Source organism: Oncorhynchus mykiss, chromosome 9 (genome assembly GCF_013265735.2).
Source record: "Oncorhynchus mykiss isolate Arlee chromosome 9, USDA_OmykA_1.1, whole genome shotgun sequence".
Lineage (NCBI taxonomy): Eukaryota > Metazoa > Chordata > Actinopteri > Salmoniformes > Salmonidae > Oncorhynchus > Oncorhynchus mykiss.
In genome coordinates this window covers 44,115,862-44,132,559 of record NC_048573.1, presented here as the reverse complement: position 1 = coordinate 44,132,559, position 16,698 = coordinate 44,115,862, and the positions used below count along the sequence as shown (strand labels likewise).

The following is a 16,698-nucleotide window of genomic DNA, read 5'->3' as shown; positions in this document are numbered from 1 at the left end:
CTGTATATAACATTTTCCCTGCTGTGTGTGTTTGAAAAGTTGCGTGCGCATCAGAAAGCGGTTTGTTTACATGGAAGTTGATACGGCCACTTGCAACTTCAAATGGCGCTCGTGTGAGTTAACATGTAATCAGACTGTCGACATATGTTAGAGGTTTGATAACCTAGAAACCTGCTACATGCCAGTGAGGCAAGGTACAATATCCCAGATAAAGCAAGATGAATACTATTGTTGAACATAGCCATCAGTCTTACATGTCCTCATGAGCCTCACTCACGCAGTGCAAATTTGTCAAGGTCCTGACGTCAGCTATCCAGCTACAGAGCGTTCTGACGTCGGGATGCGCACACATCACTCGAACGTGACGTTTGATGGTAAACACAAAATAGCTCTATTGAACCCGGTCACTCTGTGCCCCCCCCCCAGGTGAGGAGGCAGCACATGGACCGCTGCAGCAGTTTCCTGGTGGACGAGCTGGGCGTGGTGGACCGGGCCCAGGCCAGCGACCGCATCTTCTTTGTGTCTGCAAAGGAGGTCCTACAGGCCCGCGTTCAGAAGGCCCAGGGGATGCCAGAAGCAGGTATATACACACACACACACACACACACACACACACACACACACACACACACACACACCCACCCACCCACCCACCCACCCACTTGGGTACGACACGACAAGCTTGGCATACCTGTATTTGGAGAGTTTCTCCCATTCTTCTCTGCAGATCCTCTCAAGCTCTGTCAGGTTGGATGGGGAGCCTTGCTGCACAGCTATTTTCAGGTCTCTCCAGAGATTTTCGATCGGGTTCAAGTCCGGGCTCTGGCTGGGCCACTCGAACATTCAGAGACTTGTCCCGAAGCCACTCCTGCGTTGTCTTGGCTGTGCTTAGTGTTGTTGTCCTGCTGGAAGGGGAACCTTTTCCCCGGTCTGGGGTCCTGGAGCAGGTTTTCATCAAGGATCTCTACTTTGCTCCGTTCATCTTTACCTCGATCCCGACTATTTTCCCAGTCCCTGCCGCTGAAAACATCCCCACAGCATGATGCTGCCACCACCATGTTTCACCGTAGGCATGGTGCCAGGTTTCCTCCAGATGTGACTCTTGGCATTCTGGCAAAATAGTTCAATGTTGTTTCTCAAGTTCTGAGAGTACTTCAGGTGCCTTTTTGCAAACTCCAAATGGGCTGTCATGTGCCTTTTACTGAGGAGTGGCTTCTGTCTGGCCACTCTACCATAAGGGGCTGATTGGCGGAGTGCTGCAGAGATGGTTGTCCTTCTGGAAGGTTCTTCCATCTCCACAGAGGAATTCTGGAGCTCTGTCAGTGACCATCGGGTTCTTGGTCACCTCTCTGACCAAGGCTCTTCTCCGCCGATTGCTCAGTTTGACTGTCCGGCCAGCTCTAGTGGTTCTAAGCTTCTTCCATTTAAGAATGATGGAGGCCACTGTTCTTAGGGACCTTCAATGTTGCAGAAATGTTTTGGTACCCTTCCCCAGATCTGTGCCTCGACACAATCTCTACGGATTATTCCTTCGACCTCATGTTTTTTTTTTCTCTGACATGCACTGTCAACTGTGGGACCTTTATATAGACAGGTGTGCCTTTCCAAATCATGTCCAATCAATTGATTTTACCACAGGTGGATTTCAATAAAGATGTAGAAACATCTCAAGGATGATCAATGGAAATTGAAAGGGTCTGAATACTTATGTGAATAAGCCATTTCTGTTGTTTTTTTAATACATTTTCAAAAATGTTTAAACCTGTTTTTGCTTTGTCATTGTGGGGTATTCTGTGTAGATTAAGATTTTAATCAATTTTAGAATAAGGCTGTAACATAATAAAATGTGGAAAAGGTCCAGGGGTCTGAATACTTCCCAAATGCACTGTAAGCCACACAGGTAGACATTCACAGAAAAACAATCATCTAATATCCAAGAAAATTTGATTCCCCCCCCCCCCCCCCCAAAAAAAAATAAACACACTCCTTACTTGTTCAGGTGGTGCTCTGGCCGAGGGATTCCAGGCCAGGATGTTTGAGTTCCAGAACTTTGAGAGGCGCTTCGAGGTAAGGCTTTCTAATGAAAGAACCTCTCTGAGTGAATGGGGTTTTCAGTTTACAAAACTTCGTCTCGGTTCCCATTAGAGATGTACCGAACTCTGCTCAAATGCCGGTGCAGTTCACTTCCACATCATGTCTGCATGCTCTAGTTAGGAGAGAGTGAGCTCTACAGTTGAAAGCCTTTGAATGTGTCATGATATTTCTGCCCATTCACTAGGCCCTCTTGTGAAACGCTCTGTTTTTCCCTGTTCTTGTAGGAGTGTATCTCTCAGTCTGCGGTGAAGACCAAGTTTGAGCAGCACACTGTGAGGGCCAAGCAGATCTCGGAGACCCTACGGCTCATCATGGACTCTGTGCACGTGGCGGCTCAGGAGCAGAGGTGAGTTCTCGGGTCAAGCCAAGTACCCAGGCTGCCTCAATTGTTAATGTCTTCCTTGTCTCCTTTCCTTCATTGGAACCGATATGATAGAAGTGATGGGGAACGGCTGCCGTGCGAGGCAACCGGTTGTGCTCCATGTTTTGTGAACCTTGTGTGTTCAGGATTCACTGCCTAGAAACCAGGGAGGAGCGCCAGGACCGCATGGAGTTCATCGACAAACAGCTGGACCTGCTGACGCTGGACTGCAAGAGCAAGATCAAGAAGATCACAGAGGAAGTAGAGCGACAGGTAGGTTTAAAATGGGCTCCCGCGCTACGATTGAATTCTAAGAATGGTCTAGTGAACGTTGTTCTTCCTTCCCTGTGTGTGTGTGTTTACCTGTGTGTAGGTGTCCAACGCCATGGCAGAGGAGATCAGGCGACTCTTTGTGCTGGTGGATGACTTCCACATGGACTTCCATCCGTCTCAGGTGGTGCTCAAGGTGTACAAGAACGTGAGTGATTCCCTGGCCTCCAACACAAACGAGCGCTCGCACGAGTGCGCACACACACCTCCTCCTGCTCCTTTTGCTACCGGGTGTTTATGCTTGATTCTACTAATCGGCTGTCATCGGGACTTTGATTAGCTGAATCAGGTGTGTTTGAGCAGGGCTGGAACAAAAGCCTGTATACCCAGTAGGTCTCTAGGAGGAGGATGGGCCACTGTTTCCGTAGGCCTCAATCCTTTTCAGAGTGTTAGTGGAATTCTCCCTAGGGCCTGTTTTGTCCTGGTGTCTATCTTCTCTAAGAGAACAACCTGTTGCAGGGAATTACCTAAACACATCCTTTGACATTTTAAGGGTGTTCAGATTGGCAAACTTCCATGAACTTGGATTGTTTTATATTTTAGTGTGTGTTCAGAATGTCATACTGTGCAGTTTGTTTTCTCTCTGACCAAATGTGTTGCACTATGTACAGAATAGGGTGCACATTTTGGAAGTGGCTGTAGTGTAAGGGTCAGGCCAAAAGCAGTGCATCACATAGGTAATAGAGTGTCCATTTTGGACTGAACCATTGAGATTGCGGTGGTGATGTTGTACTGTGTGCGTGTTCTTTCCAGGAGCTCCATAGGCACATTGAGGAGGGCCTGGGCAGGAACATGTCTGAGAGGTGTTCCACAGCCATCACCGCCGCCCTGCAGTCCACCCAGACAGAGATGATCGGTCAGTCCCGCAGCAGCGGCACTCACACAATTCCAAACCGCATCCCATTCTTAAAGGAACCGTTTGGTCCACCAGCCACACTGGCTGAAATATTCCCAGTAAATTAAATTGTTGTTCAATTGTGAAACCACGTGGAGATGTCCTCAACTAGCATCCCTCTTCTCAGATGGTCTGAAGCCCCTGCTGCCAGGGCCGGTCCAGGAGCAGGTGGACAAGCTGGTGCCGAGGCAGCAGATCTTCACCCTCAGCTACGACCTGGCCTGTGACAAGTTGTGCAGTGACTTCCAGGAGGACATTGGCTTCCACTTCTCCCTGGGCTGGACCATGCTGGTCAACCGCTTTCTGGGACCCAAGAACACACGACGTGCCCTCATGGGCTACAACGACCAGGTGTGTGTGCGTGTTATTTCCCTAAGAAAAGGGTTAGGTAGAGGTAGCTCTTCACCACACATCTAGGATCAGGTTTACGCCAGCCCCCAATCCTGACCCTAAAGGCGTCATTGTGATCGCTTCCTCAATTTTTCGACTTTTTAAATGTATTTATTCTTAAGGAATAGAATTTACAATGCCTCTAGTTTTATTTAAATTTTCTTACCCCATCAGAACCCCCAAAATAAATATAAGCTTGTTTTATGACGTAATTGTAAGCAAACACTGTATAGGCTCAAAACATGGTTAAAACTATCATTTTGATCTCATGGATGGTCATCCATAGCTCTTGTCTATTCATTTTGAGTGGTTCCATTTCTCCAGCACCATCCCTCAGCTATTTACCAAGTCATTGGCTGGGTGACCGCTTTGTTGTTGTTTGAAAAGCATCTTGTCCCTGTAAAGAGAGAAGATAAAATAATACCTTTCTCAGTGGAACAAGGGGCGAATCCTCTTTGGGAGCAGACAAGCATACTCCATTCTGGGTTGTTATTCCTGTGCTTCCTCAGTGCTTTGAGATCACGCTGATGTCAAGTTAATCCCCCATGAAGGCAGTAAAAAGAGCCATGAATTACTATCAGTACAATAAACGTAGGAACTGTTTCACTCATGGATGGGTTGGTTGTTTAGCTACAAAACCGACGTGTGCGCAACTATGGGTCAGAACGGACTGTGTTGGCTGAGATTGTTGACATGTAAGCTATATTTCATCTATGTTTATTGAAATCAAATACATTTGCACAATGAGCACTTGTCTCTCAAATACATTTGTTACAGTTGTTGGTTAGCGAGTGAATTTTTGCCCAAATGACGTTGACATAAAATCCAGTCAAAACGCCTCAAAACAAGACATGGTGTCAAGAACGAAGTGAAATGAGCTGAAACGAGCCACTTCCGATTCTCCACATGGCAGTTTGTCTTTGTTGCAAGCGATCTGGCCCTCCAGAATCGCAACAGCACTCCGACTTCTGCCCCATTTGAAGCGCGCACGTGGTTTTGTGACGTCAGCTAACCCACCTATAGACTGTAAACACGGAGTTCACTGGTGGCCTCTTTCCATACAGCATGTCACAGAGCAGCACCAGGCTGGCTGCTGACGTGAACTACATTCATTGTCAATGCACAATATTTGTTCAACCGCTGTGAAAGGACAATTAGAACATCCATAAGAATAGCAGTTTAATTTCACACACGTATCGCCACGTCATCCGTGCTTCGTATCGCTTTTTAAGCTAGCTAGCATACAGACATTGGCTTACGTGCGTTGCTATGGTTACACTGTACCACAAGCTGTCAGGAGCAGTCTCTCTTAAAATGGACCATAAAGTACTACATTCGATATTTGCATATGAAATGTCTTCCCGCATCGCTTGAATTGGTGTTGGCTGCATCCATATTCCGCACATTGTGGCATTGCTGACAAGTTGGTTATTTTAATGTGGGGATATTGTTCCCCCCCCCCCCCCCCCCCATTCACTTCCGTTTATCAAATCTCAAAGGAGGAGTGATGATGGCGTAACGGTGGCTTTTGAAGGCTCTTATTGGTCAAGACGTAGCATCAGCTACGCAGGGTTTATTTACTTCATTGGTGTCTGTCCTGTAGGTTCCTCGGCCCATGGCCCTCACCCCGGTCAGCACCAGCATGCCCCCGTTCCCCCAGAACTCCATGACCCAGGAGGAGCTGATGGTTTCCATGGTGACCGGCCTGGCCTCCCTCACCTCCCGTACATCCATGGGCATCATAGTCGTCGGTGGCGTGGTAAGGATAGTGGTGACACACTCCGTGAAGGCTTTAAAGAATGTTCAAATGGTTGTTGACAATGCCCTAAACCAAAAGTATCGTCTCTGAAAACAAGTAGGAAAGTAGTTGACACTTTCAGTGTTTTCCCCTGTTTAACCCAGGCATGAAATGTATGTTCTTCCTTTGCACTCAACAACGGTTCATTTGAAAATGTGTGTGTCAGATCTGGAAGGCAGTGGGCTGGCGTCTGATTGCCCTTTCGGTAGGGTTGTACGGCCTGCTGTACGTGTACGAGCGCCTCACTTGGACCACCAAGGCCAAGGAGAGGGCCTTCAAGCGCCAGTTTGTGGACTACGCCAGCGAGAAGCTGCAGCTCATCGTCAGCTACACCGGCTCCAACTGCAGCCACCAGGTTCAGCAGTGAGTAAAGGACACCCCATCTACAGCGGTCTGTTTCATCTGACTCCCTCACTCCTTCTCTCACTACATCCCCTCTTTTTTTTCTCTTTTTTTTAACATTTATTTCACCTTTATTGAACCCGGTAGGCAAGTTGAGAACAAGTTCTCGTTTACAATTGCGTCCTGGCCAAGACGCAATTGCAGTGTGAACAGACAACAACAGAGTTACACATGGAGTAAAACAAACATACAGTCAATAATACAGTAGAAAAATAAGTCTATGAGGTGAGATAAAAAAAAAACATCCCTATCTATCTATCTTTCTCCCTCTATCCATTTGCTCTCTCCATCTATTTCTCTATCTGCCCGCTGCCCTCCTCCTCCACCACAACCGAGTCTTACAAGGCCAATATAATCCCCTCAACAAAGAGATGGGATGTTTGGCAGGGCTCCACACTGCCACTCTCCGTAGTTCAGTTCTGCATGTTTGACAGCTAGGATAGAATTTGCTAAAGCCTCTTCGTAGAACCACTGGCCAGTCAATCTGTCACACAACGTTATGTAAGCCTGCTTTATATAAATAGATTGTCTCCTGCAGTGTCTCTGAACATGCCTCATAGAGGCCCTCTGGTGGTGAGAGGGGACTGGCAGTGGGATCTGGTTTGCCTATAAGCTACAGAGTGAGCCTATTGCTCTTTGCAGTTGTAGGTCATTCTGGAAACAAAGCTGACTTAACAGTCGTAAGTAGGACCCAAGGACTCCTGATTTACGATCAGTTTTCGTTTTTTATATCACGAGGCCTAAAATGACAAGGATAGGGGCTAACCGATCCTAGATGAGCACCTCTACTCAGAGATGCTTGGTACACATATGGCCCCTGAATCTGAAGAGCGCTATTCCTCAAAATGCCTAAACGCTTGAGGACATGCTGAAGTTGACATGGCTCTACAGGAATTTTGTTCAGCGAGTTCACTAAGTAGAGTTGAGACTGCGTGGCCCTGAGCTGCTGGTGTGTGTCTGTCTGTGCAGGGAGCTGGCCGGCACCTTTGCTCAGCTGTGTCAGCAGGTGGACGTGACGCGGCAGAACTTGGAGGATGAGATCACCGACATGAACACGAAGATAGAGCTGCTGGATGCGCTGCAGAGCAAGGCCAAACTGCTCCGGTAAGACACTGGTTGCGTCTGAAATGGCACCCTATTCCCTATAGAACCAAGTGCCCAAAAGACTCTGGTCAGAAGTAGAGCACTGCATAGGGGATAGGATACTATTTCGGACACTGCTCAGTCAACATTGCTCAGTGATCAAGGCTCCTTTGCATTCTCAATAACTACAACGGGCTCATAGTAAAGGGGGAAAAATAATTGGGCTTAACTGCACTGAACAAAAATAGAAACGCAACATGTAAAGTGTTGGTCCCATGTTTGATGACCTGAAATAAGAAATGTTCTGTGTGCTCAAATTGGTTTACTTCCCTGTTAGTGAGCAATTTATCCTTTTGTCAAGATAATCCATCCACCTGACAGGCATATCAAGAAGCTGATTAAACAGCATGAACATTAAACGGGTGCACCTTGTGCTGGGGTATATAAAAGGCCACTCTAAAATGTGCATTTTTGTCACGCCACAATATGCCACAGATGTCTCAAGTTTTGAGGGAGTGTGCAATTGGCATGCTGACTGCATGAATGTCCACCAGAGCTGTTACCACAGAGAAATGATCTACCATAAACCTCCAATGTTTTAGAGAATATGGCAATAGGTTGAACCGGCTTCACAACCGCAGACCACATGTAACTACACCAGGCAAGGACCTCTACATCCAGCTTCTTCACCTGTGTGATTGAGAGGGGTGAGGGGTGCTGAGGAGTATTTCTGTCTGTAATAAAGACCTTTTGTGGGGGAAAAACTGATAAGAGAATTATGTTCTCCAGGTACATCACCCAATTTAATTATTCTGCAAACCAGAATGTGTAAGATCCTGGTCAAATGAAACAGACGGAAGCCCAGCTAAATAGTCAAAGGTTTATTCACGGAACGTTCTAAAATCAAGAATACAATTCATTTTATACTGACTTCTCACGCCCACACATTCACACAGCCATGCTCGCACACACACACACACACAGACACAGACGCACATACACACATACCCACACACATGCACACAGACGCACACACATATCCTGCAATGTCTGTCTCACTACCCAGCCGACAGAGATAGTGACCCTGTCCTGCTACACACACTGTCTCTCACTACCCAGCCGACAGAGATAGTGACCCTGTCCTGCTACACACACTGTCTGTCTCACTACCCAGCCGACAGAGATGGTGACCCTGTCCTGCTACACACACTGTCTGTCTCACTACCCAGCCGACAGAGATAGTGACCTTGTCCTTGAGACATATTGTTTTACCCTAATTCTGACTAGGACTACACATTCTAATCAATTCCATACAATTCTATGTTTCAGGGCAGAATATTCTAATCATTCAATTAACAGACAATTCTCACCTATCAAAAACGCATTCTGATTGGCTGGGCCTGGCTCCCACACATGGCTGTGCCCCTGCCCAGTCATGTAAAGTCCATAGATTAGGGCTTAATTAATTAATTTCAATTGACTGATTTTACTTAAATGAACTGTAACGCAATCTTTGAAATTGTTGCATGTTGCGATTTTATTTCTGTGCAGTGTGATATTAAAGTACCATCTGTTTTCATTGAAGACAAGGCACTACTACTATCTTGATGGTGTGTACCTATCTCTGTACCTGAGTATGGTGTTGCCTTGTCCCCTGGCAGGAATAAGGCTGGCTGGCTGGACAGTGAGTTGAACATGTTCACCCAGCAGTACTTGCAGCAGGGCCGGTAGAAGTGACCACTGACCGGCCGTGAGATGAACCATGGAGAGAACGTTGACCGCGAAAAGACCACGACTGTTCTGTGTTAACCCGAGGGAGTCCTCGCTACCTAGACAATGGGGTCGGGGTCAATTTGGTTTTCAATGTGGTCAAATCAGGAAGTGAACTGAAATTCAATGAATGAATTTGAAAATGCCGTATCGTAACAAAATACAACAACAAAAAGTGGAATGGCTTGAAAATGAATTGACACCCAACCCTGCTAGACATGGACGACCCCTTCAAATCATTCACTCTCTCCTTTAGGACATTTTAGAATATTTTTTTTTTGCACCCTCACTAATTTAAAGATAACATCTTTTATCAGTACATTTTATGGAAGAGGAATTTATTTGATACCAAATACAGCCATATGATATGTTGTCATGCGTTGCAAAAGAGGTTTCATATCGTTTGTGTACTTGATTTGACGTTACATGCCTTTGAACACAGAAGATGATTTAAGTGCCACCCTGAAATGATGGCAATCTGAAGGTGGTCACACACACAAAAAACTAAACCTTTTTGTTGTAAATACCAGGGAACATCCAAAAGTGCAGCAGAAATGCAAAGTGATTTATTCCTATAAGCTTACTGCACCACGGTGTGGTGGTAACTCTATATTCAGACTATGAAATGACACTGGCTATATGAAAGAGCGTAGACTAGCATACTAGGTGATGGAGGCGTTAGTCCGTTCTGAATGCACTTGCATGCCTTGGGGTCGTGCACTGTATTATGTCCTGCTTGCTTTCTTTGAGTTGTCTGCTGCTCCGTGTAAATCAGTGTTGGACAGAGTGGATCACGCTCTGTCCGCGCCGTTGCCTGTAGCAATTCAGCGATCATTGTTGAGAAGTTGTAGCTGTTTAGACTGCTTGTTTAGCGCTAAGACACTAAACAACCCTTTTTGGGCTTTATAATCATTTACAAACAGGCTTCTATTTAAAATGACAAATGCAAATAAACTACAAGTAAGGATCTTTTTAAAAAAGAACTTTCAGTGTGTGGTCATTGAGCCTGTGCTTTTTCATCATTAGTGACTCTAAAGGATCGTTATAGTGGAAACATCACCATTTATTTATCATGATCAAACCTCTGCACCCCAAAAAGCCTTGCTTCTTAGCAGGTGATATTTTAGATGGCGAAAGGTACATGTACTTGCTATGTTGGCATAATCCTTTTTTTTGTCTTCTCTCTTTTAAATATGATATTCAGGCATTAGCACTATCATTGAAAGGCCTATTTATGACTTGTAAATGTCTCTCAACCTTAATGTCTGAATAGTGTCACTAATGGCAGTTGTCCTTCAGGTATATGTCTGGCTGTGCGTGCGTTGGGTCGTAGTTGTGCCAAGGCAGTTGGAAAGTGGTCTGGAAAGTTCTGAATTAAAATGTGCACTTTATACTTTGCTGCTTCTGTTAAATTTTTTGTACTTGACAATTTGGCTTTTAGTTTATTCCCCCCCCCTAGTTACAAAGCAAATACAATGTTGGATAGATGTTTGAAAGATTGTAATGTGTAAACTTGCATGCAGTGACTGTTGTAATTTTGTCATGTTAACCATTCATGTAAATAAGATAGTTAAGTGCATTAAAGAAGTGTTGATGAAGAAGAAGGACATGTGTATGGAGAAGGTGTTCATTGTATTTGGCTTAACCCTTGGAGTTGCAGGGATCTGCGTTATGGTGGAATCGGTGGCTTGTATTGATTAACATTAGTTTCAGCTCAGGGGAGCATAATTGAATATACAGGATAATGACATTTACAGTCCAATTAGCTCCTTTTCCTTTAAGATACATTTGTATTGGCTGTAAATCACAGTAATGAGTCCCCTTGCACCTGTCAGGAGCTGGATATGGAAATATAGTGCTTAATTAAAGAACTATAGGATTTAAAGTGATTAAAGATAACTTATTTAAATTGCTGTTGAATGTAATAGAGAGAAAGTTTAACCAAATGTATAATGTTACTATACCAGAGAGAATATTCTATGGTGCGAGTACTTCATATGTATACTGAACAAAAATATAAATGCAACATGTAAAGTGTTGGTCCCTAATTTTCATGAGCTGAAATAAAAGATCCCAGAAATGTTTCCTTATGCACAAAGATTTTCTCTCATTTTGTGCACAAATTTGTTTTCATCCCTGTTAGTGAGGATTTCTACTTTGCTACGATAATCCATCCTCCTGACAGGTGTGGCATATCAAAAAGCTTGTTAAACAGCATGATCATTACACAGGTGCACCTTGTGCTGGGAAGGGTAAAAGGCCACTAAAATGTGTAGTTATGTCACACAACACAATGCCACAGATGTCTCAAGTTTTGAGGGAGCGTGCAATTGGCATGCTCACTACAATGTCCCCCATAGCTGTTACCAGTGAATTGAATGTTCAATTCTCTACCATAAACCACCTCTAACATTGTTTTAGAGAATTTGGCAGTACATCCAACCTGCTTCGCAACCGTAGACCACATGTAACCATGCCAGCCCATGACCTCCACATCCGGCTGCTTCACCTGCGGGATCGTCCGAGAGCAGCCACCCAGACAGCTGATGAAACTTGAGTAGTATTTCTGTCTGTAATGATGCCCTTTTGTGGAGAAAACTAATTTTGATTGGCTGGGCCTGGCTCCCCTGCTCAGCCATGTGAAATCCATAGATTCAGGCCTAATTAATTTATTACAATTGACTGATTTCCTTATGAACTGTAACTCAGTAAAATCATTGCATGTTGCATTTATATTTTTCAGTATTAATTCTAGGACTGACTGGCCATTCACTTGAGCACCTAATAAATTAACATTAACTTTTGTCTCATCAAACATCAGTCCAGCTGTCACTTTGCAGAATCTCTTAGTTGGTCTAATGATCAGTTCAAACAGAGTGTATTAACCACTGTCCACTTCACCTTTACAGTATATCAAGCCAAGTAAGTCATGTGCTCAATGGCTGTGGCATCAGTTCGCTGGGGCACCAACAACGGAGCATTTCTCTAGGTGTCATAACCCTAATTATTGTCCTGCCCATTACCTGAAACGCTCCCATTTATAACCATGGTATTCCACTGTTCAAACAGTAATTAAGTCAGTAATGAACAGAGAACCACTGTGCCTCCTTTACGATCCCCAGACTCATTTGCATGTTAATTATCATTAGTGGTGGGGGAAACAAGCCCTATCAGCCAAATTAGCAATTTAATAATTCTCTCCACCAACATTTCTCTCAGATTTGAAGTGTTGGCTGTAAGCCCCGGGAATGTATTAAATTAGATTAGGGTTTTGCTACCTTTGTTGCCATTGTTTTGGATGGCTCTGAGGTCAACATTATTACATGTAATTTCCCCATAATTCATTCTCTATAAGCTATATCTCTCTTAATTGTGCTTTGATGCAAATCACATTTAATGTAATTTCAATGAAAAGACTCACAAATTTGCATTTAAGTAGTGGTAGTGTGAGAATAAAGAATACAGCATATACTGTCTCTATTATGTCGAAGCCAACAAAGTCTGTGTGGAAAGTCATAGAACTCTTTTTATTTTATTTTTATGTCTATATGTAAAAGTGTACAAAATAGTATGCATATTACTGTACAACCGTTCAGTTTCTGTCTTGATTTTTTACAATTTATTTGCTATGCTCTGTGGTGATGCGTGGCCCACACTTACCAGAGGAGGGCGACGAAATCTAGTTTTTGGCCACTACACTTCCTCCGTCTGAGAGAGGAGTAATATGTGTCCAACTGAAACAAACCTATATTTAAGAAGATGAGCGACTTACATTTTAATGTCATATACTAATGCTTTTTATCATGGTAAACATCAATATAACATTTTCGTAGAGCATGTTACTCTTTTTTTAGGATTAAAACCTAACTTTCAAAGTACATATATAACATGAGGGGCAAAATTGTTTAGAAGATTAAATGTAATCTGTCAAATATGTTTATTTATCGAATATTATATTAGTAGGCAATTAGTATTTTTATTTTATTTAAGGACGCATACCTGAATGAATGGTGCGTAATGACGTTAAACAGGTAATAAATAATATTTTAGTTAAATAGGCGAGCATTGAGGAGGAACCACCACAATAGCAACATTTATCAACGGGCTATTTGAACGATCCAAAACCATTTAAATTACAAATGTCTGTTTACAACTCAGTGACCGTAGTAGTAGGTAATTTATTCAATCTCGGTGGATTTGTGGGGACTGGGGATAATTGAAGTTTCCAATTAATGAAAAGACGCTTAAATGACAACGAAAACCCTTTGCGCGAGACCGAATCGACAAGCACCAGACAGAGTGAGTAATGATTTTTATTTTATCATTAGATTGAATTTTGGTGTAATTTCGAAACCTAAATTGAAATAGTTTTTTTTGTTGTTAATTCCATTTTCTTAACTCTGCTTATATTGGATAGTTCAGTCAGGTCGTTATCCCTTCAATTGTATTAGGTCTAGTCTGGTTTTATGGGACCTTTTTAGGCCTATCCACCAAATGTTCACCCTCCTGGATTATATATTAGAACAATTATGCTATCAATATGACAATTCACACAGATTGTAGAGGATGAGTTTCTCCCATTCACTTTTGTTGAGTGGGCCAGGTATATATTAGAACAGTTATGCTATCAATATGACAATTCACACAGATTGTAGAGGATGAGTTTCTCCCATTCACTTTTGTTGAGTGGGCCAGGTACAACCCCATAACACCTGGGGTCTAGACCTATTCATTAGTCAGATTCCGTTGTAAAACGTTTTATGTTTACCGTTTTCTCTAGGAATCATATTGAAGCAAACCGAGTAAGCGAAACGGGGAAGGACCTACTTGAATTTGTCCAATATAAAATCGCGTTTTTGTGGCAAAGCGTTTTCTAAATGTACCTATTGTCCCTCCTCGTTTCGTCCGTTTGCTTCTGTTTAAGAGACGTTTTGCAACAGAATTGGTGTAATGAATACACCCCTGGTAGGTCTCGTTCAGTTTGATTCCGTTTGGTTCCTAGAGTAATGGTAAACAGTTTTTGCAACGGAAACCGTTTACTCCAAAGAGCAGAGTTTCTATTGGACAATGTAGGTAGGTCCCTCCCTGTTTGGCTAAGTTTGTGTCCGCTTGGTTCCTAAAGTAAACGGTAAAGGATTTCCGTTGCAAAACGTTTTGCCTCGGAATCCAATTAATGAATACACCCATATAAAAACTTGCTAATTTACTGTAGGCCTAGGCCCTACTTTAAAGGGACAATCTGTGGGTGCGACATTAATTTTTGGACTTATAAATGAATAATTTGTAGCAATTGATTCTTGAAGAATATAACTTATAAAAATGCCACATAAGCTTAGTTCAACTGTTGTACCCCATCATAACTCAAAATATAAGCTTTGTTTTACTCTGTTTGTGAACAAAGAAAATGTAAACAAACACTGCATGATTAAAACTATAATTTTGATATACTACATGGCCAAATGTATGTGGACACCCTTTCAAATGAGTGGATATGGCTATTTCAGCCATACCTGTTGCTGACAGGCATACAAAATTGAACATACAACCAAGCAATCTCCATAGACAAACATTGGGGCAGCGGGTAGCCTAGTGGTTAGTGTTGGATCAGTAACTGAAATATTGAATCCCCGAGCCGACAAGGTAAAAATCTGTCGTTCTGCCCCTGAACAAGGCAGTTAACGCACTGTTCCTTGGCCGCCATTGAAAATAAGAATTTGTTCTTAACTGACTTGCCTAGTTAAATAAAGGTTAAATAAAGGTTAAATAAAAAGATTGGCAGCAGAATGGTCCGTACTGAAGTGCTCAGTGACTTTCAATGTGGCACCGTCATAGGATGCCACCTTTCCAACAAGTCAGTTTATGAAGTGTCTACTCTGCTGGAGCTGCCCCGGTCAACTGTAAGTATTGTTATTGTGAAGTGGAAATGTGTGCATGACAATGCCCCTGTGCACAAAGCGAGGTCCATACAGAAATGGTTTGTTGAGATCGGTGTGGAAGAACTTTGCTGGCCTGCAAAGAGCCCTGACCTCAACCCCATCGAACACCTTGATGTATTGGAACGCTGACTGCAAGCCTGGCTTACTCGCCCAACATCAGTGCCCGACCTCACTAATGGTGTTGTGGCTGAATGGAAGCAAGTCCCTGCAGCAATGTTCCAACATCTAGTGGAAAGCCTTCCCAGAAGAGATGATTTTGGAATGAGACATTCAACGAACCGGTGTCCACATACTTTTGGCCCTGTAGTGTGTCTCGGATGCTCTCTCCTTGTATCCATTGAACTGTTTAGGAATGTAAGTAGTTCCATTTCCCCAGCCCCATCTCTCAACTTTTATACCGAAGCAGTGGGGGGGGGGCACTATTGTTTCAGCTGCAGATTATCACTGTGAATCTGACTTTATAGTAGATTGCATGTTATGGCATGAAAGTGAAACCAATGTAATGACACGTGAACTTTACACATGCACACTTATCACATCACAGACATTTCAGCTGCCTGTGTTCACATGTCAGCAGATAAGAAGCTTTGAGGGCGATGAAACAGAAACATTTCAATTTTTATTCACATTCAAGTTTGATTTGTGAGATCTGTCAAAGCTAAAGCAACTGCACAGATGTCAAGCTGAATACATGAACATCTAATGCCTTTACAGAAGCATTGAGGTCTGTGTTGATATTATGCGCTTTCCCTCCGAGGCGAAGTCTCAAGTGACAACAATGGCAGAGCTTTGGGCACTGGCAGGTGTGAGGATTCACCAGCCGGGCGCCAAACCTTACATGCGGTAATGTCGAACGAATGCCACCTTTCGGCTTCTCCCAAAGCTGAGCGGAGATGTTCTTTTGACCCACTCCTCTCTTCGTGCTGCAGAATTCCTGTGGCTCTGTTGCTCTACTCTGACCTGGCTCCGTCTGTTGGCGTGTTCAGGGGTTGGGAGGGCAGAGTGTGTGTCACATGTTTTTGGCCTGGTTAGATGATGACCTCCCATCACATGGAGAAAGTGATATGGACATGGTGAAGGAGTAGGTAGACATGTATGTCTGCCCATCAACCAAGTTCAAGTGGTTTAACCTATACTCTGTGGGGTATCAAAGTACCAGCAAGGTTTATTTTATTGGTGTAAAATATTCCCTATCAATTGATACAATATCTGGATCATGGTGTGGTATCATAACCATGGACAGCAACTTTCAGTAAGAGGTGAAATCCCCGTCCCATTATGAGTATGCGCTGCAACTCGATGCAATAGCAGTAGCCTTACAGGTGTGACAGGGTGCTCTCGATTTGGACTGAACCCGAGTATCAGCCGTCATGTGAGCAGCAGGGATGCGGCTGAGAAATGGAGTTTGAATGTGATGCCGTTAGTAGTGGTGTGCGGGTCAGTTGTTTGTTCAACCGTACCTGCCCACAATGGCTAACAACCAACCCATCCGCAACCGCCCGACTATATGTGAAAATCTGAAGCTACAGTCAGCCAGCGGAACAGTTTTTCGACAGGGGGTGCAGATTTTGGGGGAGTGATTTTAGATAAGAAATAGCAAAAATTCTATCTATTTTTAACTTCAATTTATTTGAGTAAA

At 43.6% G+C, this 16,698-nt stretch overlaps 1 protein-coding gene across 3 annotated transcripts in view; it reads left to right on the top strand.

Moving 5' to 3' along the window:
• mfn2 (mitofusin 2) overlaps positions 1-10,730 on the top strand; it is a 28,657-nt gene extending 17,927 nt beyond the window's left edge. For all 3 annotated transcript variants that reach the window (XM_021615837.2, XM_021615838.2, XM_036988098.1), the window contains exons 8-18: positions 427-580; positions 2,000-2,067; positions 2,319-2,440; positions 2,602-2,728; positions 2,829-2,933; positions 3,539-3,641; positions 3,808-4,031; positions 5,674-5,829; positions 6,035-6,231; positions 7,240-7,374; positions 9,015-10,730. In XM_021615837.2, the coding sequence (XP_021471512.1) occupies positions 427-580; positions 2,000-2,067; positions 2,319-2,440; positions 2,602-2,728; positions 2,829-2,933; positions 3,539-3,641; positions 3,808-4,031; positions 5,674-5,829; positions 6,035-6,231; positions 7,240-7,374; positions 9,015-9,084 (1,461 nt within the window). In that variant the 3' untranslated portion in view covers positions 9,085-10,730. The remainder of the gene's footprint in view (positions 1-426; positions 581-1,999; positions 2,068-2,318; positions 2,441-2,601; positions 2,729-2,828; positions 2,934-3,538; positions 3,642-3,807; positions 4,032-5,673; positions 5,830-6,034; positions 6,232-7,239; positions 7,375-9,014) is intronic.
• Positions 10,731-16,698: the final 5,968 nt, after the last annotated feature.